Consider the following 23,159-nt stretch of genomic DNA (forward strand, 5'->3'; position numbering starts at 1 on the left):
TCTTTAGTCAACTTGATTGCCGTTTGTCCTTTATGGAAATGTCATGGACAATTCTGTTCCCCGTTAGGGTGTGATTGCAAAATGAAGTCTTCATACAATTTAGTGTTAAACTATTCCTTTAATTTCTAACTTTTAAGAAAAAAAGAAAACTGCCTGATTAATCAGGTCATATTATTTGTTTCGTCTTTCTTTCCACCAATGTCATTCTCAGTTAACGATTTTTTACAACCGATGGATTATGTTCGATAGTTTATTGTTGTTGTTTAAAAAAAAATGGAGTATGTAATCGAGAACAAAGAACACAGAAAACATTTTGCGAAAGTGTCTCTTATTTTTTGGTGTGTTGTCGAACCACCAGTTCTTTTATTATGATCTCTCACAAACTGCCTGTATCTCTCCCCAAGTTAGTTACCAGATATGATATGCAGGGTCACATACTGATCTGGGTTAGTTTTGTAAAAACTGAAACTAAGTCTTTCAATAGCATTAGCCATTACAGACATGGATTTAGCTGATGTGTAATAGTGGAAAATGATGCAGTAGAATAAAGAAAATTTTGATACAATAATTTCAAATTTGTACCACAAAAAATAGGTCTTTCCCGGGAACTCAAACCGAAATGGCATCGTTAAAAACAGTCTTCAGGAGTTTTCAAGTGGAAAGTTTATCCGCTTTCAACCAACAACATACCACAGTTGGAAGGTTCTGAGAGTAGAAGTTTATGGAGTACTTCTAACTAAAGGTATTTATTTAAAACTGAAATTAACATTGTCCAGATCAGTTAAAGAATTATTTGGTAGATCAAATGATCAGAAGTACGCAAAAAATCTCTAAAGGATACCACCTTATCAGATTTAGGGAGAACCATGTTATCAGCAATGCGACAGTCTTTGTTTAAATGTGCATCTGTGAAACACTGGAATGATCTCCCAAAAGAGTTAAGAGAACTCAGGTCCTTATTCTTCGTTCTTTCTCCGCATTTTATTCACCTCGACTTTGTCTCAGTCCATAACAATGTAAAAAAAGGAAAAAAAAACTCAGCAAAATCCAGCCATCTCGACCTCACGCTTGGTAAATAACGCAAATGCATTGATAGAGCCTTAGTAAGATGAGAATTTTTTTGAAATGATTAAAGAGCTCACCATAAGAGAATTTGACAATCAATAACTTTAATTCTCTTTGAGCCTTACCACATCTACTCTACTGAGATCCTTCAGGTTCTCATTTGTTAAATGAAACAAAGTTGTACTTACAATATTTTTATTCATACTTGATATAATGCAGTGTGTGATGTGATTGTTTGCATTGCAAGTGCATTGAAGATTCTGGAAGCTAGAATGTTGCCATTGCAGCACAATTGCTTGCCCAACTATCCGTAGAGCACGTCTTCACGCCTAGGATATAAATAATGTATATCTAATGCAGATACACAGTCCCTACTTGTGATGTGATCCTCCACACTGCTCTTGGGAACATTTAATGCTTTCTTAGTTCACAAGGATGACTAATTCACTTTCACATCAATAATCAACAGAGAATAAAAACACATTACTGTTGTTCTTTAACATTTCAGTTCCCTCGCAACCTCCTACTGCCTTCAATTTGACTGCGAGCTCTTCTACCAGCATCACAGCTTCCTGGCAGTTACCACCAATCTTTGCCAGGCATGGAAGAAACATTACAGGGTTTAAACTGTTTTACAGAGAGAAGTTCTTTGCAAGGTGTTTTTCCTTCTTGAATATTACCAGTGGATCGACATTCAGCAGACTTGTGACTGGACTCGAAAAGTACACAGAATATGAATTTCAGGTCCTGGCATATACTTCCGATGGTGATGGACCGAAGAGCCCTGTTGAGGTGGAGAGAACACAGGGAGATGGTATGTGCTAGATGAAGGTGGAAGCGAAAAAAATGATCACAATTTTGAATGGAAGAAATTTCAGTGGACCTGCGAATGAAATTAAAGAAAGAAATGATCTTGTTTACAATTGAAGAAAGAGAGGTAGAAAAAGTTCAGGCTTCAATAGGATTCAAAACCTTGCCTCCTATAACTGGGCTATGAAGCCACACCTTGAGAGCGAGGCAAGTTTTAGAGGCTTCTCTGTTAGGTCAACGTAAAATTCTTATTTGTTAATGGCTGCCCTGCTACAAATAATGGAAGACTAGCACATGGCGCTTCCACGGTGTCCCTGTAAGGTCCTCTAAATAAATTACGGCTCCCATAGCTGCGAATACTTTGGAAAACAGCTGCAAGCCCCCATTCTAAGCCAATGGGTCTGTGTTTCCTGGTCATATGTAAAATTTCGCACATATTTTTATTAATTTTTTAGGTTGTGTTCAGAATGATCTTGGAATGGAGGGTAGAAACATTCCAGATAGTAGGATAACTGCTTCTTCTTCCAGGACACCAGCCGAGAATGGGCGACTAAACTATGTATTAGGAGCGCCATGGTGTGCAGAAACAAATGACACTAGCCCTTATCTACAGATTGATCTACAGACACTTCATATAATCTGTGCTGTGTCGACACAAGGGAATTCTAAAGCAGATCAGTGGGTGAAGAACTATACACTACAAATATCCACGGATGGGACAACTTGGACGGACTACATGGAAGGTGGACAAGTCAAGGTATGTAGGAAGTACAGTATGAGACTTAACTGCTCAAAAAAATTACAGTGTACATTTATGACTGTAACATTGACTATAAGGTCTGATAGTTTAGAATATCCCACAAAGATGGAAGTCCTAGATAAGAATTTTTGATCTTATTAATAATCATTTTGGCTGCTAGTTACATTGGTGATATTTTAATCCCTGCCACTTTTTCTAGTTGAAAAATTAGTTTTTGATGATGACTTGTGACTATTTGTTTGTTTCAAGTTTATGAGGGGAAATAATGACAGGAACTCAGAAGTGAAGCATGTTGTTTATGGAGTATTAACAAGATATCTGCGTTTCCTGCCACAAATGCACCAGAGTGGGGTGTGTATGAGAACAGAGGTGTTTGGAGTGGAACAAAAGCCAAGTGAGTTTGAAACTTACTTATACTTATTTTTGCATGTTTGCTATTATCATGTTGTTATTAGTTTTATGTTGTAGGTAATCAAATAAATAGTCACAAGTCATCATCAATAACTAATTAAGTATTAGCCTCTTTATATTTTATTCTTTTAATTTAGTCTTTAGTTTTTTATAGAGTTTCTCCTTTAATTTCGATTAAAACTATTTATCATGATGCTAATCACTAGTTTATACCAACCAGTCTATCAGTTTGCTGATTAGTTTTATCAGTTGAATAAAGCGTATAATTATTATTATTATTATTATTATTATTAAGAAACTCTTTTAATCTTCAAAAAGGTTTTTTGAGACCTACTAGCTTTTCTTTGGTGATTCATGGTTGTGTTTTAGATTAGTGGCTAAATTGTACAAACTACTGTTTCTACACTCATCAAAGACACCAAGCCACCCAGGATAATCTGTTATTCTCATGCTCAGTGTTGAATAAGCTGTCAATCAATTCATCATTGGAACAAAACTCACATCAAAGGAGAGTAGTTGATAGGAAAGGGCTTATGACTGTGAATTTACTGTTGGTACCTTTGAATTTTGATGAGCTTGAAACTCATATTTATTGTTACATGTTTGATATTATCATTATATCATTGTATCTGTTGTAGTGTAGAGGGTCCAGAATAGGTTTTCTTCGGGATCTGGGATTGGTTTTATTTGAAGACCGGGATCTGGGAATTTAGAGTAAGAATGGAGTGAGATGCGGGATTTTTTATATGAAGAGGACACAAAATCAACAATTTTGAGAAGTGGGATTTGGGAAATAGTCACTTAAATAAACTGAGAAACGAAAAGGCCATTGATGAGAATTTTCACAGAAACTGATCTGCAGGTAAGTCCTAAAAAGCCTTGTCCCCCAGCCAGTCGTTTTTTAGAGGATAAGATTTCCCTTCTTACCACAAATGTTATAAACCAGTTATGTTGCATGGCATTAGACATGGAGAATAGTCATTTGGTTGTGCATCATTACAAAGATCCATTTTGCACGATGTTGGAGTGCACAAAAAACTTTTGAAATGCAGCCAAAGAAGGCTTAGAGAGGACAATTGATTGGGTGGTGTACTAGTTTACAAATCCAAAGTCTTGGCATCGTGTACCGATGGCAACAATGGCGCACCAATGGTGCCACAGAGCATGCACAAAATGAGGAACTGAGCATAAACCCTGGTGTAACTGTGCATCAGCTCTTTGTTAGACAGAAAACAATGATGGCAGGAGCTTGACTTCTCCTGTCGTACCTCGATGACAGAGAAACTCAGCCTAGTGAGCCTGTCAGCCTTGAATGCTCTGATTTTAAGGAGTAACAAGAAAACAGCTGGCCACAAGACGACGAGGAAGATGGGAAATATGACTCCCTCAGCAGCGAATTGAAAGAGAATCAGATGAGTCATTTCCAGATGATGAGACCACATGTGATGATGGTGTCTTTCCATCTTTGGAAAGAGGGGCTGATTTTCTCCTTGGCAGGGTTTCCTGCTCGGGAAGAAGAATTTGTTTCACAGCAGAATTTAGTTCAGATGGAACTATGGGATTGCTGTCACCTTTTGTTATTTTAGCCATTTGTCATTCGTTTCATTGATAATGAACTGTCTTTACTAATATGTTTTTCCTTGCTCAAACTTAAATCGAATGGAGATGTTGCCACAACCAGCCTACGCTATTCGAGCAAAACTTTGAAAACTTCTGAAATTAACCATACAATCGTCTTAGTGAAATGAGATAATTATGCCGTATATCAGGGTGAACAAAGACTTCAACAGATCAATGTTGGTTAAGAAAATAGGTCGTCGACTTACTTATTTAAAGTCTTGATTCACCACAATGCATTTTTTGTGTGAATTATCAATAAATAATGACATGATTTCTTGTGTAATTTTGTGTGAATAAGCACTTGTAAAAATTTTCCAGACTACAAATTCCACTTGTCCCAAACCAATCGTACAATTTTGTTTGCAAGTTTGGAAAATTTGTTCATGCCTATAGCAAAACCGAAACGGACTCAAAATCGTCTTATTTCCAGTACTACTGTAAGTGGCCAAACCTATTATTATAATGATAAATACTTAACTTTTTATGCACTCATCAAAAAAAGTAAGCCACCTTCGATTATCTTTTATTCTCATGATATTCAACATCAAGTTGTTTCGATATTCACCGAGGGAAACTTCATTATGAACTTTTATAAAATCTGGTTATTTTTTGTTTGTAGATCAGATGTAACTTTTGTGATTTGAAATGCGCATTAAAGAGCCACGCTCAACTAGGATCAGTGCATTGATGGACTATTTGTCATTGTTTGTTAATATATGAAAGTTACTGCGAAGATCGCTCTCATACTCGTATTTGCCATTCTCAACATTTTTTGTATTATTTTTTTTCTACATTTTTTATTTAGGTAGAGTTGGTTATGTATTGTTATTTTGCAGGATGTTCTATGCAAGCCATTGGTGTAGCCAGCACTGACACCATTCCAGACAGCAGCTTTTCAGCCTCGTCAGAATTTAATTCAGTATATGCAGCTAAATATGGTCGCCTAAATGGTGCAGGGTCATGGGCAACCAGTGGCAACAATAATGCTAATGATTCCCTTCAAATTGACCTGCTGTTTGAGTATGTCATCTGTGCTGTAGCTACACAGGGAAATCCAAGGGCTAGTGAGTGGACAACAAAGTACAAGTTACAGTTAGCACTTGAAGATCCCAAGTTTGTCACCTATCAGGAAAACAATGCTGATAAGGTTGGTGTATACGAACTTCAAGGTTGTTTTTAGTCAGATGAATAGTGCATGTACAGTGTATGCACATAACCAATGCATGCAGAATGGTTGCAGATACTTCATGTATTGCAAAACCATTGAGCTGAGAAAATTGGTCTTGTTAACATCATTTGTGTGTCAATTTGTAAATGCATACTCGTGCATTGAAAACTGCAACACCATGCATGTATTTATCTAAACAGGCACTTGGGATGTGAATGTAAAATGTAGCTCTCATTCACTTTAATCTTAGTCTATAGTGAAGCCCTTGTTCTTTTACACTATGTTTGATTAGTCATGCAGTTCAATTATTTGTTTCACCTTCCTTTCCACTGTTGTTTTCTGAACTTTGCATTAGTCAGTTTGTTTAACACCAAAGGGATTATATTTGAGTTCTGTGAAATTTAGTCCCTTAGAAAAAATCTGTTTTGGGGTTTTGTCTGACCAATGCGTCTAATAATCTCTCAGGAGCAACAGTTACTTCTCCCTCAACTATCAGCGGAAATTATATTTCAACGTCTACTTAATACAGGGTCACATACTGGTTTGTACTAGTTTTTTAACAAAAGAAACAATAAGTCTTTCAATAGCATTTTACCCATTACAGACATTTGCTTACACAGGTCACCATGGTTCATGATTCAATCATTTGGCCATCAATTTCGTTGCTGAAAGTGGCTGTTTATGAAATAGCTGATACTTAAAGTAGTTAATGATACAGTATATTAAGAAAATAATGATGAAATAATTTCAAATTTTGCACCACCAACTATAGGTCTTTGCTGGAAACTCTGATCAAAATAGCGTTGTAAAAAACAGTCTTCAGGAATTTGCAAGTGCAAAGTTTATCCGCTTTCAGCCCACAGCATATGATACCCATAAATGTCTGAGAGTGGAAGTTTATGGAATACTTCTAACTAAAGGTATTTATTTGCTCCTCCTGTGTTTGTCTCCCCCTGCGGCAGATAGATGTTGTGGGTGAAATGTTTTCTTTGGTTTGAATTTTTTTGAATTGGTAGAAGTTTTTCAAACTGGTGGGAAATATTCAAACTGGTTTAAAATTTTTGAGCACACAACTTATTCTCAATTATTTGTATCTATTCATTTAAAAACTCTGTGTAAAATAAACTTGTGATATTCTCCAATTTCAAACCGCATGTCCACTATGATACATGTAAGTCTTTGTTTGGAATTTAATTCAAGATGAGACAGAGGGTTCTATAGCTGTTACCAGTAAAGGGAAATAATTCTCTTTGACAAACTCATCTAAAAAGAAAACATCCTATACAACAAACGGTAAGCTGTTTGCAAACACTTTTTCTCCCACCTTGCAAAATATTTAAAGGACAACAAACTTTGTGCTAAAATATGCTTGTACAGTGTATATTTGTCCTTGGACATTGTCTATTCCTTGGAGCTGACAGTTTTCCCTGAGCGTTGCTCCCGGAAAACTGTTCACATCTTGGAACAAATTATGTCCAAAGACAAATATCCATGCATATTTTTGTGCCAGAAAGAGGCAATTGTTTACATATTCATGGAGCCTTGATCAAGTGATAACTTTAGAGCTGACCAGAAGAGAATGACCCTAACCGTCCTAACCCTTTGTTTCTTTTAAACCCTAAAGTATCTTATCCACTCAGCTGGATTATTATTCATGCTTGATATGATACAATGTATGATGTGGTTGTAGTACTGTACACTATAGATTCTGGAACCCAGTATGTATGTATGATGTGATTTTATCATTGTTCATGGTAAATTCTTGGACTCAGTAGGTTGCTATAATACATTATTTTTATTCATCCTTGATATAATCCAGTGAGTGATCTGATTGTTGCATTGCAAGTGCACTGAGGATTCTGGAACATAGTAGGTTGCCATTGCAACACAATTGTTTGCCCAACTATCCGTAGAGCACATTTTCACGCTTAGGATATAAATAATGCGTATCAAATCCATATACACAGTCCCCTCAGGTGATGACCCTCGGCACTGCTCTTGGGAACATCCAATGCTTTTTAAGTTCACAAGGTTCGTTAATTTCCTTTCACATCAATAATCAACGGAGAATTAAAACACATAACTGTTGTTGTTTAACATTTCAGTTCCATTACAACCTCCTGCTGCCTTTAATTTGACTGCAAACTCTTCTACCAGCATTACAGCTTCTTGGCAGCTACCACCGATCTTTACCAGGCCTGGAAGACACGTAACAGGGTTTAAACTGTTTTACAAAAAGAAGGACTTTGGAGGGTGTTTTTCCTTCTTGAATATTACTAGTGGATCGACATTAAGCAGACTTGTGACTGGGCTCGAAAAGTACACAGAATATATATTTCAAGTGTTGGCCTACACATCTAAGGGTGATGGACTAAAAAGTTCTGTTGAAGTGGAAAGAACAATGGAAGATGGTATGTGACAATCCAGAGCTAATGAAAAATTAATGTGAACCATATTTTATGAAGTTTTTCCCCTTCAATAAGTGTGGCTTGCCAATGAGATATGAGATGCCAAACACGTGACGAGAAAGGCTTACTGTAATTTGCGAAACTAAACGAAACCAAGATATGAAATGAAAATCTGTAATTTGCGAGACAGAAATCTCTTAATAATTGACGAGGTACAAATCTGTCATTTGCGAAATAGAAGTCTGTTGATGATTTTTGAAATGAACAGAAACCTTTCATTGGGGAAATAGAAATCTGTTAATGATTTTCGAAATAGGAATCTTTAATTTGCGAAATTGAAATTTGTAATTCGCGAAATGGAAATCTGTAATTTGTGAAACGAGAATGTCTGCGGGGAACTACCCAGGCCAGAAGAATGAATTGGTCAGTGCGCCACAGGTTTGGAGTGCATACGCAGCCCACTAAATCATAAAAATGAGAAATGAAAAATCTCCGTGGTGTTCTTTGCGAAATCTCCACTATGTTCGTGAATAAATCAATGCGTTATATACGCGAAAGAAGAGTTGCGCCATCAAGCCAAAAAGAGCAAATGTTATTCGAAATAATAACTGGCGCTGTAGCTGTGGTGCATAAAAGAAGTAAGCAATGTACGTTGTAGATGTATTATTCGAGTGCGATGTATTATTCGACACTTTCCTGACCGAAAATACATTTGCAAAATGGCCGAGCATGTTTCTGGATAAAACTTTACGGTGGCTGGGAAAATTGAAATTATCCAAACTCTTTGATTTTCTTGAGTTTCAAGCATGTTAACGATTTTCTTTACAGATTTCTAATCCAAAAATTTCAGATATTCATATCGTTTTGTTTCGCACATTACAGTAAGCCACGAGAAAACTAAACAATAAGAAAGTTTAGGAATCAAGTGATTCCTTTTCCAAGACGCAACGGCGATAATATTTATGCGGCGAGTTTAGGTGTGACATGAAGTTTTTAGACATCCTAACAGCTAATTAAACTGATTAATACACTGTAATCCAATTGCAGCTCCTTCGCGACCTCCATCTAACTTCTATGTCACTGCAACTTCTTCTACCACTGTTACGGCATCATGGCAACTACCACCAGTAGATTCCAGAAATGGAATTATTAAAGGATTTAAAGTGTTTTACAAAAGGAAAGACTCTTCAGGGTCAGGAATCATCCTTACTATCAACGGTGGATCAACTTTCAAGAAAAATGTCAGTGGTCTTCACAAGTACAAAGAATATGAATTTAGAGTGTTGGCGTTTACCTCTGTTGGGGATGGACCGTATACCTCTGTGGTTGTGCAGAGAACAAATGAAGATGGTTAGGACAGCTCTTTGTGTTATCTTCTAAAAGTGTCATGGATTTCAATAAAAGGCCAAATTAATGTATATTTTTCTCAAGTGAAATGAAAAACGCAAATGTCTCCAGGTATATATGTACATAATATATAAAATATCATCAGATTCCCAATATGATCCTTAAGGCCACTTTAGCAAATGCCTTCGGGGAATTAGCTAATTGAAAAATAAAAACATAACGGATATTTAACAGAATTTAACTGAGTAAAATATGTATAAAAGGGCAATCTTTTTTAAATTATTTGTAAAAAGATTGTATCAACGGTGAATCAACGTTCAACAAAAATGTCACAGGTCTTACTAAGTACAAAGAATATGAACTTCAAGTGTTGGCCTTTACTTCTATTGGGGATGGACCATATAGCTCTGTGGTTGTTCAGAGAACAAACGAAGATGGTTAGGACAGCTCTTTGTGTTATCTTCTAAAAGTGTAATGGCCTTTAATAAAAGGCCAAATACATGTATATTTTTCTCAAGTGAAATGAAAATGTATGCATGTACATGATATACGAAATATCATCAGATTCCCAATATGATCCTTAACACCACTTTAGCAAATACTCTCAGTAAATTAGCTAATTGAAAAAAAAAAACATTTTGAATGTATAACAGAATTTAACTGAGTAAATTATGTAAAAAAGGCAATTCTTTTAAAGTATGTGTAAAAAGATTATAAACACCATTTGAAAGTGGAAAATTTTATGTATAAGTTAGTCATTAATGATGATAAGGAGATGGCGATGACCACAATGATTTTGTTTATCATTATGATTATTACAATTTCTCAATTGCAGTTCCTTCACAGCCTCCTGGTGGCTTTACTCTAACTGCAACCTCTTCTACTAGTATAACAGCATCCTGGCAGTTACCACCAGAAGACTCCAGAAATGGAGACATTACAGGATATAAATTGTTCTACAAAAAGAGAGGCATTTCAGGGCCAGCAAGCATGCAGCCCATTAACGATCAGGCAACTCGCACTCAAGAGGTCACTGGGCTTGGTAAATTTACAGAATATGAATTTCAAATATTGGCATTCACTTTTGTTGGGGATGGACCAAACAGTACAGCTATTTTTAAGCAAACGAAGGAGGCTGGTAAGAAATAGGGATTTCACTATTTTTATGAAACAAAATTTTTTTGGATGCTAGACATGTCTCTATAGAATGTTATTCAGGCCTAAAGAAGAAGCCAAACAGACTTTATGAAATTTTGTCTATGGGTTTGTATGTCCTATCTCTGATGTGGTAGATCTTATCTCTGATCTATATTCCAACATATAATGTTATGGCAGGTGTATATGGTTGCCTGAGTCTTATGGAAATGCATGTTTCCCTGTACCTGCAAGAGATAATTATAAGAATTTCTGTCCATTAAAATGTCCTGTTTCATGAGAGTGGTGGCACTGTTGAAGTTACAAGTAAGGGATATAACTTTAACTTAGCTCTCGACTTGAAATCTGTCCATGCTAAAGACAGCAATCAGATTTCTTACATTTAAATTGTTTTAAGAACAGTCAAAACTGCCTATGTACATGCAGCAGACGTTGTTAAAACATGCAGTGTAGTATTTTTGTGTCTTACCGAATAAGTAAGAACAAGTAATATGAAGAAGGGGACTCTTCAATTAAGGTTACCGTGCACCTTCAGGGGTGTCTCGCATGCAGGCGATGTAGCGCGTCTGGTTTAAACTGTAGATATCTAAACCCCAATATCAAATTAAAGCTTATAGGACTGGCTATCAGACTATACCAACATTTTTGAAAAAAAATTAATTTTCGAATTTTTCACGACTTCTAAATCCGAGCACCCGAATCACATTTTGAATGTTACGTGTTAAAGCGAATTTTTTTGGCTTATTGAATGTGTTCCTCCGTTTTCGGGGCCAAAGCGCTAAGAAAACGTGTGTGCGATTTGCCATATTCAATTTCAGTGAAAAGTTACAAAACATTTTTGAAATAGGATTTAAAAAAATGTGGAGTGATCGTACAAAAGTCGCTCTTGAAAAAAAGGTATTTAGAAATAAAAAATTCGGAGACACTTTTTTCTTGGTTATATGTAAAACTAGCTACTGTCAAATTTTGAGAGTAATCGAACAAATTCCCTTTGACTTATAGCTCTTAAAAGGTGATTCGGGCACTCGCATTTAGAAGTCGCGAAAAACTCGACAATTCATTTTTTTCAAAATTTTTGGTATAGTCTGATAGCTAGTCCTATAAGCTTTAATTTGACATAGGGTTTAGATATCTACAGTTTAAACCGGACGCGCTACATCGCTTGCACGCAAGACACCCCTGAAGGTGGGCGGTAACCTTAAATAACTTGTTATCCCATAGTTGTTTGAATTGACTTATAGGAAGAGTGAAATAAAAGACCAAGTTTTCAAGAAATTTGATAATAAAGAATAAGTGCACCGAAATTATGATAGCAAGTTCCGCTCTTGTTTGCTGGAAATCTGTTATTTCCTTTACCAATATCATTAATTAACTTTAAATGTGACTTGATTAAGCCTCCATATGGGGTCATTTCGTTTACAACTCAGACATCTCTACAACTGAATGTGCCACTCTCTGAAGGAGGCATTAATGGATATCTTCCTGAATGAAAACTTCCAAGTGAAAGCTGTAAGTCAGCTCCACCATTTATACCCTGGTCCCAGAGGTTCTCTTCTGTCAAAAAAGAAATAGGATAAATCTCTTCTCAGTAAAAAAATCGGCGCCAAGCGCCGACAACGAGCTGCGAAGCAGCGAGCAGTCGAGAGAACCTCTGGTGGAGACCGTTAAGAACCTCACTTTGGTGCATTCAGCTGATGATCGTCGCGATCTGATTGGCTATTAATGGTTTTTTGTTTGATACTGACGTTTCCTATTGGCTGTTGAAAAGTGATAGATTTGATCAGCTGTCAAAACAGCTGAATGCACCAATGTGAGGTTCTCAACGGTCTCCACTAGAGGTTCTCTCGACTGCTCGCTGCTTCGCAGCTCGTTGTCGGCGCTTGGTGCCGATTTTTTCAGGGAGAAGGGATTTATCCTATTTTTTTTAGACAGAAGAGAACTTCTGGGACCAGGGTACATCATTTATAGTGTCGAGGAAAATGACACTCAGTCTGATTCATTTATTAAAATGTGAATTAAAACATGACTGTTCTATTGCAGCTCCTTCAGGACCTCCCTCTCAGTTCAATGTCACTGTGAACTCTTCAACTAGTATTACAGCCTCATGGCATTTACCACGAGAGGACTTCAGACATGGAATCATCAGAGGATATAAACTGTTCTACAAAAAGAAAGGCTCAGGTTCACCAACCTCTTTGACTATTGACAATGGAAACACATCAAAAAGAGTCACCAACCTTGACGAATACACTGAATATGAATTTCAAGTGTTGGCCTTTACTTCTGCTGGTGATGGACCGAACACTTCTTCTGTTTTCACAAGAACAATGGAAGATGGTGAGAATCGAAGTGCTTTCAGCAATAATACTTGCTCACATAAAGGCGATGTTGATGATTGATTTAGGTTGTTGGCTTTGAAGTTTGGACCTCAGGCCGGTATTAAAAAGATCTTCTTCTTCTTCAACATGCTTTGCGAATAATCAGCTCTTGAGTTGTTCAGTTACTCAGGTGAACTTGTCTTTAATCCAATTCTTAAATTGTTTCTATGAAAAAGCCAATACCTTAACAACTAAATGAGGAAGAGGTACATTGTTATATTACATTGTTATATTATCTTTAATTCAATTTTTAGATTGTCCCTTTGAAAAAGCCACCTAAATAAGGGAGCAGTACATACTTATGTTAAATTTTACAGCATAAATAATGATTTTCTGTATCATTCTTTTATCAATAGTCACATTATCTTTGTTCTTCCAGCTCCCAGTGCACCTACGTCTTTGTCTTTTGTTGATGTGCCGCCTAACAATTTGCATGGTCCCAAAATAACCTTGTCCTGGAGCAAGCCTGCAAAACCGAATGGAGTTATTAGAAGTTACACTTTGTTTTACAGTCACGATGGAGATGCGCCAAAAGAGAATTCCGGATTAGACAAAGATGCATCGAGTCACACAGTTGATGTGTTGGGTGGAGTGACTTATCAGTTTCATGTCAGAGCTGTGACTATTAAATCGGGACCAAATGGGATGATAAATGTAACCACCCAGGAATATGGTAAAGCTTGCTTTCATATCTTTAAAATGGTGGACTTTTCAATAATTATATGTTAGAAAAACAAGTAAAAGAATGAAAACAATCTAATTGGGACTGTACCAGTCTACGAAAGTAAATTATTATTTATTAATGTGAAAATTAAAAGTAGGGACAGCAGCGGGTCACCAATGACAACCAAAGGGCTAAAGGTGACTCCTACCTATTACGTGAAATAAACATAAGATTAAGGGAAAAAAGCAGCAGTTGGCTAAATTGTTTTTGCCTTTATGTATATCTTGATTAAGACTAATGCCTACTGTACAAATACATAATCTAAAGATTATTCTGCTACATCACTTCACTTAGATTTAATAACACAAAAATCAGAAATCAATTAGAAAACTATTGATTGTAAGTAAGTAAGGGTACAACTCTGACTTTACTTTATCGAGAATTGTAAGCACTTCTCTCCCAATTTTGGTAAGATATATCCCGTTCGTGAATAGAAAACCAAATCATTTTTTCTAGAAAGTAGAAATACTGTCTTCGTATAAGTGCCAGGTTTTCACTCTATTTCTTAGCACCCAGTGTTGGCCCTGGACCTGCTTCACCCTCTGAAGTGGACAAGACGACTTTTAACATTTCATGGGAACCTTTATCAAGAGAAAAGAGTTATGGAAAAGTTACTTCGTATGAAGTCAAGGCCATCTTCTTAAACAAGGAAAATTTGCGCAAAAGATCTGTCATCAACAGCCTCTCTGCCAATGCCTCAGAGACATTTGCTGTCCTATCTGATTTCGAGCTTTGTTCTAAATATATTGTTTCTGTTCGAGCTTACACTGCAGCAGGGTCTGGACCCTATGGCGAACCTTCGGAACTGAAAACGTCAAGTAAGATTGACGAGATTATTATGAAAATTATCTTGGTTTTGGGACTTGATTAGTGAAAACAAATTTGTTTCAAAAAGTAATTAGCATAATGATGAAGTCAGTTGATTTAAATGGTACAAAAGAACTGGAGCCTAAATTACATTGCCCGGTAAATAACGATTCATTTCCCTTTTTCTGCTCGTTATAGTGTGTCTGCCTCCAGGTAATAAAAAAATAAAAACAGTGAAAACTGAGCGACTCCAGATTCAGAACAACCGTAACACTTGTTACATTTTCTGGACTTCAGTAAATTGTTCAATTCGAAGTCAGGGCAGTTTTATCTCTGTCATAACCCTATTTGATTAAAGTGTAACTAGATTTCCATTTCTGTTGCCTTTTTTTGAGTTGGTATCATTCAGTTGTTAGTTCATTTTATTTCATGATTACTGATAATTTGAAAGGAAAAATCTCTACTTTTAACATGCATTACAATTACATGATTTAAAATCTTTGCTTTAATGTATACTGACTCGATAACTTCTAAAATGTACTTTAGAATTTTCTTAAACTTTTTTGTTTTTCTAACATGACACTAAAGGACCTGAACCACCAGGAGACTTTAGAGCAACCCACTCTGAAACAACCAACGTTACACTGAAGTGGAAACAAGATGACGAAAAGGGAAAAATTGAGTATACTGTAAGTTGGATTAGAATTACCGTATTTGTTCTCTTTGGAAGACATTTCGTTCACGTGTAATTATGAGTCGTATGTATGCCATATATAATTGACACGTTTTCAAACTGACTGTTGGTGTGAGATGTTATATGTAGATGTACAATTTTGCTGCTAATACTTATGGATATGTAATAAGATTTTGGCTCAATTGAAATTCATTTTACAAAATCCTAACGAACAAATTCTAGTACTGAACCTGTTGTACTTTATCGTGTAGGTGAAGTACACAGCAACAAAGGATTACGATAAAACGTTCAAAGATGGTGAGAAGATTGTAGAATCAATACAGACATTGACGCAGACGGTGACTGGATTAATTCCAGGCACCAAATACGTATTTGAAATTTATGGGACTTCTGTCTGTGGCAAAAGTATTTCGCAAACGCTATCAGTGGAAACAGATATGATAGGTGAGTATGCGAATGAATATAAATTGTTATTCAGCACCTTAAGTCAATGCCAAAAATATGCACAGTGTACAGCACTAGGTTATTGGCAAGCGAGCAAGAGGCATAAATCATACCTATACCAGCTATCGATCAGGTACATTTTGAAAGCTTTTTTTTCTAAATAGGTTGTCATCGTCCGGTATCAGTGTTTGCTAAATGTTTGCTTAATCGGTGTTTGCTTTTCCTTTTACGCTTTTTTATTCTGATTGATTCCTATCCCAATATTTATTTATCAGTAAAAATTAATTGCGGCCAGTTCTCAAAAGCCATCCAATCAAAAGCAACTGATGGGCACGAGGAAATAGTTTTTATAAACCTACGTCAATCAGTGGTAGCAATAGCTGCCATCGAGTTATAGATGCAACGACTTTCCAAAAATTTATTACCTTGCGACTGAAACTTAATGATGCCATGCAGTTCTTTCGAACCTAAGTGAATTGATAATGTCTAATCGTCATTTTGATCAAGTCTCCTCCTTAAGAGATGAATTTGATTAATTCACTTTATTCGATTCTGAACAGTGTAATGAGTCACCTGAACTAGTAATAATACAACTGTACACGCAGGCTCTTATTGCACAGGAACCCTTTTTTGAGCGAAAATGTTGTTGTGATACAAGTTTTTTTTATTATTCTTACCAGCTCCTGAAGCTCCAGTTCCACTTAATATGACCGATGTTGAGATTTCCGAGACAGCTGTTGATATTTTACTGTGGCCTGTTGAACAAAAATTTGGTCCAATAAGGTAATTATCATTAACAATGTGATTTGCAAAGGGAAAAAAATGTTGAATAGATCACTCCATGCCGTGAAAGCGGGATAAACCCCAGCAGGAGGATTTAAGACCGTCGTATGCAACCAATCAGTGATGGCAAGATCATGATACACTTAAGGCCTTTATAAATTGCCTTCATGAGTCTAGCGAATTGTTTTCAATCTTTTAGTGCTTATCAGGTTATCGTTCTGAAAGTTGTCGATGGTGTTGAAAAGCTTTCGGAGAATTATGATTCCCAGCTGAAGGCTGCCAGTGATGTAAAGAAAGACGACGTGAACTTTTACATTGCTGCTGAGATAAAAAATGTCCCAGTGCTTGAAAAACCTTGGAAATTTACTGTTGGCGATGGGGAAAAAACTGAAATATATGTGAATGAAGAACTTGAAAAAGGACAGGATTACATTGTGTACGAGAGAGCTCTAACTGACACCACGAAGGTATGTAATCCAATTATTTTACTAAGTTTTCCTCACATTTTAAAACTAGGATCATCTGACCATTCGTGTGATACAGAACGAATTGTCTTTTCTTCGTGTTAAATTAACCAGACGCTATTTTGACTGGTTCGACCATAAACGGAGCTTACCCCTAAACCTACACTACTAATTCAATTAGGTTTACTGACCTTTTGGCGGTCGACACAGCATTTTCTATATTTCAGAGGACGTTTTTGGTACAGCACCAGGAGAAAGTGTAGTTTTAGTACAAAGCAACTTTTCAGTTGTTTTTTTTTCTCGATTCAGTCACCTTATTGATTTTAAAACACTGGCATTTTTTAAACGTGGGCTTGTTTTTTTGTATACTTTACAGGAAGTATTAAAAGGAGAAGTAGAGAAAGTTGCCAAAATCACCATCACCCCCACCAATACGGGTTTGTTTATATCACATTTAACTAACCTTAAACCTTTACAATTGTGTAAAATAATTTAAGGTGCTTTTCAGGAGCAGTTCCTCACTTGCAAGAGTGTTGGCTCTAAGAGGCTCATATGTAACCTAGTATTAATTACCTTTACCTTTGTACAAATGTTATTCTGCAAGCATTTTCTCTTTTTAGTTTTCAAAGACCGGTGTCTACTTATTCGTTTAGATGGTTTGATAAAAAAGCGAGTCTCAATACAGATCTTCAACTTTGAGAGTCCAACGTTTATCCCAGAATTTGGCTCATTCGCCCTTACAGAGCTAAATTTACTTTCGATAGCGAGCTGCCCATAAAAGTTTCGTCAAATTTGAGGGAAAATATCAATAGATTGATGGCTGGGGTAGCCAAAACCCAAGGGGTACGATAAAGTCTAAAAAGAACCAGGATTATTAAGAATTGAGAAGATAAACGCAGATTGCAAATGAAGAAGTCCTAAATCGTTGGTGAAATAGCTTCTTTACTTAACTTGTTTTGAAGTTATCTTTAGCATGAATCAGTGATGCATTTGGTAGTACAAGTCAGCACTCGGAGCAACAACCATTTTGGTTACCCTGGCGAGTAGAAAAGATGTTGTTGCCGCTTTTGCGAGTGTTTTGTCTTAAGATGTCAAGCGAACCTTCAGAAACCATTGTCCGCCACTGTTGCCTAAAATTCTTTTTTGACAACCATTTTCTGATTTTCGGTCGCCAGATGTCAACCCTAGAATTTTGTAAGCTTGGAGCATTAAAGAAGTAGTAATTCCAGAAATTAACACTTGATTTTTAAACTCTTTTTACGTTTCTCTCATGCAGGAGTTGGGACAACGGAAAAGTCCAGCGGTTTTAACGCTGTAGCTGTTGCTGTACCTGTTGTCCTGTTGCTACTTCTCGTACCAGCAGTTGTTGTCGCAGTATTCTTCTACCGGAGGTTTGTTTGATTTTTATTTTAAGACTAAATACTTCTGAATGAGCGTATAACAAGTATTTTGACCAAAATTGAACATTATATCCTTTTTTCAGGAGAAGGCAGTCAAGATCCAAAGGTGCTAGTGAGAGATCTGTGCGACTTGGTGACCTCAAAAACGATGATGAAAACCTAACCGCCAGTACATCAGATCTGGTTTATCAGAATGTAGGAGACATTCGTCAGTCAATTAAAGGTACTTTATTATAGAAAAAAGGACAACGATTGCTTACTTTAGCCTTGTTGCCTTTCTAGCAGAAGTGTATTTAACGAATATTCACGATAATCATGGCAAACGTTTCTAGCTGAGTGTAGCAAATGAAGCGGGCCATGAAGAGCGTACCTGTTCACCGGAAAATAATAACACGGTTGATTGCCTATTAAGATGACCAAGATATTTTAGGGTTCCTTTTATGCGTTTTCTCTGCCCTACAGGGGTTGAACAACAGCCTGTCAGTGAAGAGGAGGAAGCTGTTTACAGTGAGGCTGACGATGGCAAACCCAAACCAATTCCTGTGGCGCACTTTACTGAATACTGGAAGAAAAATTCTGAAAATGGTGCCATTATGCTGCGAGAGGAGTATAAGGTAGGATGTTAATTTTTTTTTCTTCGTTAAAGTGCGATACTGCAGTTGTGAATAGTTATCGATTTTTTTGTGTTTTTCCTTTTCTCAATGGGTGACTTGATAGTTGTAGTGGATTTTGTTCCAAGGGTCGTAAAAAGTGAAAATATAGAATCGTTTGATAAAAGCACATGTATTGCAATTCAGTGTATACCTTTCTCAGAGTTTGCCAGGAGGGTTGCAGTTCGCTTGGGAGATTGGTAAGAGTAACAGAGGCAAGAACCGATACGGAAACATTGTTTCATGTGAGTAAATTTCATGAACCTTTTTATATTTTTGTTCAACAGTAACTGTTTAAAATCTAGGAGTTTAGAAAACTCGAAGTCAGTTTGTAGTGCACTGACCGTAACTGCCGTTTCCCCTGAGTTTAGTGACTTTTGTGGCAATAATTATAAATTTCATAGTTGTTTAAATACGGAAATGTGTTAGTATTTACAATCAATTTAAGGTTGGTGATATAGGGAGTGGTGAGATGGTTTAGTTTGAGTCAGAATTTTGCACCTCATCTTATGTTCGGAGCGCATAAATTTTCAAGATTTACTCATACTTCAGGCCATAAAGAAACGTTTTTCTAGTTACTGAATGACCAATTGTTATTGTTAACAGATGATCATTCTCGTGTTGAGTTGGAGGAAATAGAGGGTGATAAAAATTCAAGCTACATAAATGCAAGCTACATTCCGGTCAGTAACAGAATATGCATGTGACGACGATACGACGATGTCGACACTACGACACAAAACGACACGACGGGACACGAGCCGACAGGACAAAACAATGCAACGGCGTCGACACTACTTGTTTTTAGATAAATAGATAACTAAATATTAAATTAATATTGGACAGACATATAAATAAAACATATAGGGCATCTTAAAAAATTTAGCTTAATTTGTTTTGTTGTTTGTCTCCAGTCTTCCATTAGTCTTTCTCTTTCGGGGTCAATTTTCATCCGTTCTTTTTTGCTTTCGAGAGCAAACTTTTATTTCAGACTTACCAAATATTTTCATCAAAACTCCTAACTTACATAATAAACGACTTCAAAAGACTTTGAAACGACTATACATCGATATTTTGGTTGCTCGTCATTAATTTTAGTTAATATCTCCTATCCTCTCTCTTCAGACCTACGACGAGGTCACCGTATCCTATATTGCCACTCAAGGTACAAATACTTAGAGGAGTCTCATAGAAACAGTGTTGATTGTCGAACGTTAGGACTTGCTATCGTTTAGTCACTCTAGTGAACTCTACCGCAACATAGAGTCTCATAAGTAAAAAATATCTCCGTGTACCCTCTGCGCATGGGACAACCCTGGAGCTAACTAATGCGTCTTAAGTGAAGTTGCCATCGACGAGGGCCACAGGTGTAAAGCCTATAGGAATTCCTCACACACTTCTGATGATGATTGCTGCATTATAAGGGAGCGAAAATTATCGCTCGTTATAATAGGGTTCAATCATTTTATTGGGCTTTTCAAGTTTGGTTTCGTCAGTGGTCCTTTGTTACTCCGTCGACAAAACTTCTCAAGAAAGAATAACACATTAATAAATAAAGCGTTCAAGCCATTATTAATTGTCCCCCCAAAAAAGACTTGTCTCATTCTTGTGTTAATATTGTAAAATAGCTCGTCGATATTTTAATTACCACACGCTCCGCCATTCTTTTACAAGTTCTCACTGATTGTTATTGAGTTATTAGGTCCAACTTCTACAACTATCGCTGATTTCTGGCGAATGGTCTGGCAGGAAAGCTGTTCCACTATTGTGATGCTTACCAACCTGGTTGAGCTAGGAAAGGTAGGCTAAAAGAAATTTTCAGTTTAATGTTGAACGCAATCCAGGGTTACATTGATTTTGCATTTCCTTCGCTTTGTGAGTGGTCTGCAAAAGTTTAGTTTAGTTTAGTTTATTAGCTTCGCCGACAGGCAGGGACACCGCAACAGCTTGCGCCAATTACTGTGGGCCCAGTAAACCCACCCATCCCAGCCCAGGGGAGGACATCCATCACACAGTAACCTCGTGCGTGGGAAATTAACGTCTTATACCCCTAACCCTACAGGAGACGGGACCTGTATTTATTCGTCCCTATCCGAGAAGACTAGAATATCTAACCATTTGTTGATGTTACAGAAAGGCGGCATATTCTTCTCAATTATTTTAAGACCGTAACCTTAACGATCACGTCTAAAACCAATACCAGAGGTGATACTATGCTATAACCTGTCTATTCGCTACATATAGTCTTACATGAATTTCTGCCGTTGTTTTCTTATCTGTAGAACAAATGCGACCAATATTGGCCACATGATACTTCCAAATATGGTACTATCAGAGTTACTCTTCAAAAGACTGAAACTTTTGCCGATTACGTCATCAGGTCATTTACTGTGACAAAGGTGGGATGTCTTACTAAAAATACCCTTTGTTTTATGTTTATCAGTTCATTAGGACTATTTCCCTATCTGCAGAACTAAAAGTCTTAATCGTTTTCACTATTAACCTTTTGTAATACATACCTTAAGTGTACATGGTAACACGCCGCAAATTGTGATGCATCCGAACGTAGACAACTGTAACCCACGAGCAGATTGTACTTCTGTTTGTACAACTGACCGATCTCGGGGGAGGGCACAGGGAATTTGAAACCCCTTCCTGCCATTAGACTTCTCTGTTTTTCAGACTACTTATCTGAAACCAAGTTTTTTTCAACTACACAATAAGAATTAAACCCTGAAATATCTGTTAGGTTATTTAGGCTCTAGTGGGAAATGAAAAATAAAAATTGAGCTCCCCCCCATCTTTAATATCTTTGATCTGCTCTGTTGAACATTGTCAGTTTATGATGCCTGCCGTTCACAAAAACTCTGAAAAGAACGATGACTCGTCTAATCTCTGTTCGAACTAAAACTACGTTATGGATTTTTTTGCACTGAAAACTACTTGCAAATCATGACTACTTATTTTGACCCAAGAAAGTTCCGGGCGTGAATTTTCTCTTAGGACTCGGAAAAAAGGAACATACAGCAGTTTCACTACGTCACTTGGCCAGACAAAGGTGTCCCACACCATTCGACAGCTCTACTTGGATTTCGACAGAAGATTCATGCCAGACACCAGGCTACCGGAGGACCACTTCTGGTACACTGCAGGTAAATAGAATGGCAATATTTGAAGACTTCAATTGAAAAGCTTCACATTTACAAACTTTCATTTTTGGGGGGTAATGGTTCTTCTGCAGATTTTCCAATTAAGACTCTTCTCTTGAACGGACAGCCTTAAAAATATTTCTTGATATAATTCCTTTGGTGTCAATGACCAAGGCCCTCCATCAACCAACCCTTTACCCTCGAGAGTCGTCCAATCTTGCTTAAAATGACTAATAGCTCTAGCAGCGCTTTTAGTTAGCTTTCATGAAACCAAAACCAAAACAATGCTAAAGACCAATGCAAAGAAGCTTAACGTCAGTAAGGAACAAATGAGGGCTCAAAGTAAAAGGAAGGAGACTGCGTAAATTCAAGTTACTTTGTTGTGTTTAATCGGTGCGATTTTTCCATACCCGGGCTGTAAAAGGGTTTGTTGTTATCGTTTTCTCTTCTCTTCGTTAATTATTAATTATTGTTGCTGTTGTTTCCCTTTTGCAGTGCTGGTGTTGGTCGAACGGGCACATACATAGCTATTGACGCCATGTTGGAGGGTGCTGAAAAGATCAAAACTGTGTTTATACAGAATTACGTGCAAGTCATGCGTAGATCTCGCCCTCATATGGTGCAGAAAGATGTAAGTTAACAAATTCAACTATTTTCCATAAGAAAAACAGCTGCATAGGTCCTATTTACTCTAAGCTTAGTTGTTCACCGTTCGAAAGAAGTACCATACTCGTTAAGAAGATTATATGTCACGAAAGTGAAACTGATACGGTCTCTGAAGAACTCAAGCTTGGTCATTGTGATGACCGTCATAGGCCAGTTATGATATCGAAATGACGCCCAAATGATTTCAGAGTCCATCTCCTCGCGCCCGCCTTCTTGAATGTATTTATCCGAATTTTTTTAAAATCTTATTTTTCCT

General features: G+C 36.9%; 2 protein-coding genes across 6 annotated transcripts in view; one reads left to right on the forward strand and one right to left on the reverse strand.

Moving 5' to 3' along the window:
- The window catches only part of LOC111347091 (uncharacterized), a 325,446-nt gene that overhangs the window by 274,764 nt on the left and 27,523 nt on the right, over positions 1 to 23,159 (reverse strand). The window lies entirely within an intron of this gene.
- LOC111319259 (receptor-type tyrosine-protein phosphatase F) overlaps positions 1 to 23,159 on the forward strand; it is a 94,785-nt gene that overhangs the window by 63,954 nt on the left and 7,672 nt on the right. For 2 of the 5 annotated variants that reach the window (XM_088737357.1, XM_088737355.1), the window contains exons 5-31: positions 595 to 742; positions 1,574 to 1,879; positions 2,331 to 2,632; positions 2,885 to 3,029; positions 5,503 to 5,813; positions 6,607 to 6,754; positions 7,940 to 8,245; positions 9,290 to 9,592; positions 10,425 to 10,727; positions 12,785 to 13,081; positions 13,502 to 13,795; positions 14,356 to 14,664; positions 15,242 to 15,342; positions 15,599 to 15,791; positions 16,472 to 16,574; positions 16,774 to 17,041; positions 17,415 to 17,475; positions 18,315 to 18,429; positions 18,522 to 18,661; positions 18,901 to 19,052; positions 19,252 to 19,333; positions 19,695 to 19,771; positions 20,214 to 20,253; positions 20,791 to 20,888; positions 21,371 to 21,487; positions 22,092 to 22,240; positions 22,733 to 22,868. In XM_088737357.1, the coding sequence (XP_088593483.1) occupies positions 595 to 742; positions 1,574 to 1,879; positions 2,331 to 2,632; positions 2,885 to 3,029; positions 5,503 to 5,813; positions 6,607 to 6,754; positions 7,940 to 8,245; positions 9,290 to 9,592; positions 10,425 to 10,727; positions 12,785 to 13,081; positions 13,502 to 13,795; positions 14,356 to 14,664; positions 15,242 to 15,342; positions 15,599 to 15,791; positions 16,472 to 16,574; positions 16,774 to 17,041; positions 17,415 to 17,475; positions 18,315 to 18,429; positions 18,522 to 18,661; positions 18,901 to 19,052; positions 19,252 to 19,333; positions 19,695 to 19,771; positions 20,214 to 20,253; positions 20,791 to 20,888; positions 21,371 to 21,487; positions 22,092 to 22,240; positions 22,733 to 22,868 (5,004 nt within the window). The remainder of the gene's footprint in view (positions 1 to 594; positions 743 to 1,573; positions 1,880 to 2,330; positions 2,633 to 2,884; positions 3,030 to 5,502; positions 5,814 to 6,606; positions 6,755 to 7,939; positions 8,246 to 9,289; positions 9,593 to 10,424; positions 10,728 to 12,784; positions 13,082 to 13,501; positions 13,796 to 14,355; positions 14,665 to 15,241; positions 15,343 to 15,598; positions 15,792 to 16,471; positions 16,575 to 16,773; positions 17,042 to 17,414; positions 17,476 to 18,314; positions 18,430 to 18,521; positions 18,662 to 18,900; positions 19,053 to 19,251; positions 19,334 to 19,694; positions 19,772 to 20,213; positions 20,254 to 20,790; positions 20,889 to 21,370; positions 21,488 to 22,091; positions 22,241 to 22,732; positions 22,869 to 23,159) is intronic. The other 3 variants (XM_088737356.1, XM_088737358.1, XM_088737359.1) reach the window with 2 other exon arrangements.

Source organism: Stylophora pistillata, chromosome 11 (genome assembly GCF_964205215.1).
Source record: "Stylophora pistillata chromosome 11, jaStyPist1.2, whole genome shotgun sequence".
Classification (NCBI taxonomy): domain Eukaryota; kingdom Metazoa; phylum Cnidaria; class Anthozoa; order Scleractinia; family Pocilloporidae; genus Stylophora; species Stylophora pistillata.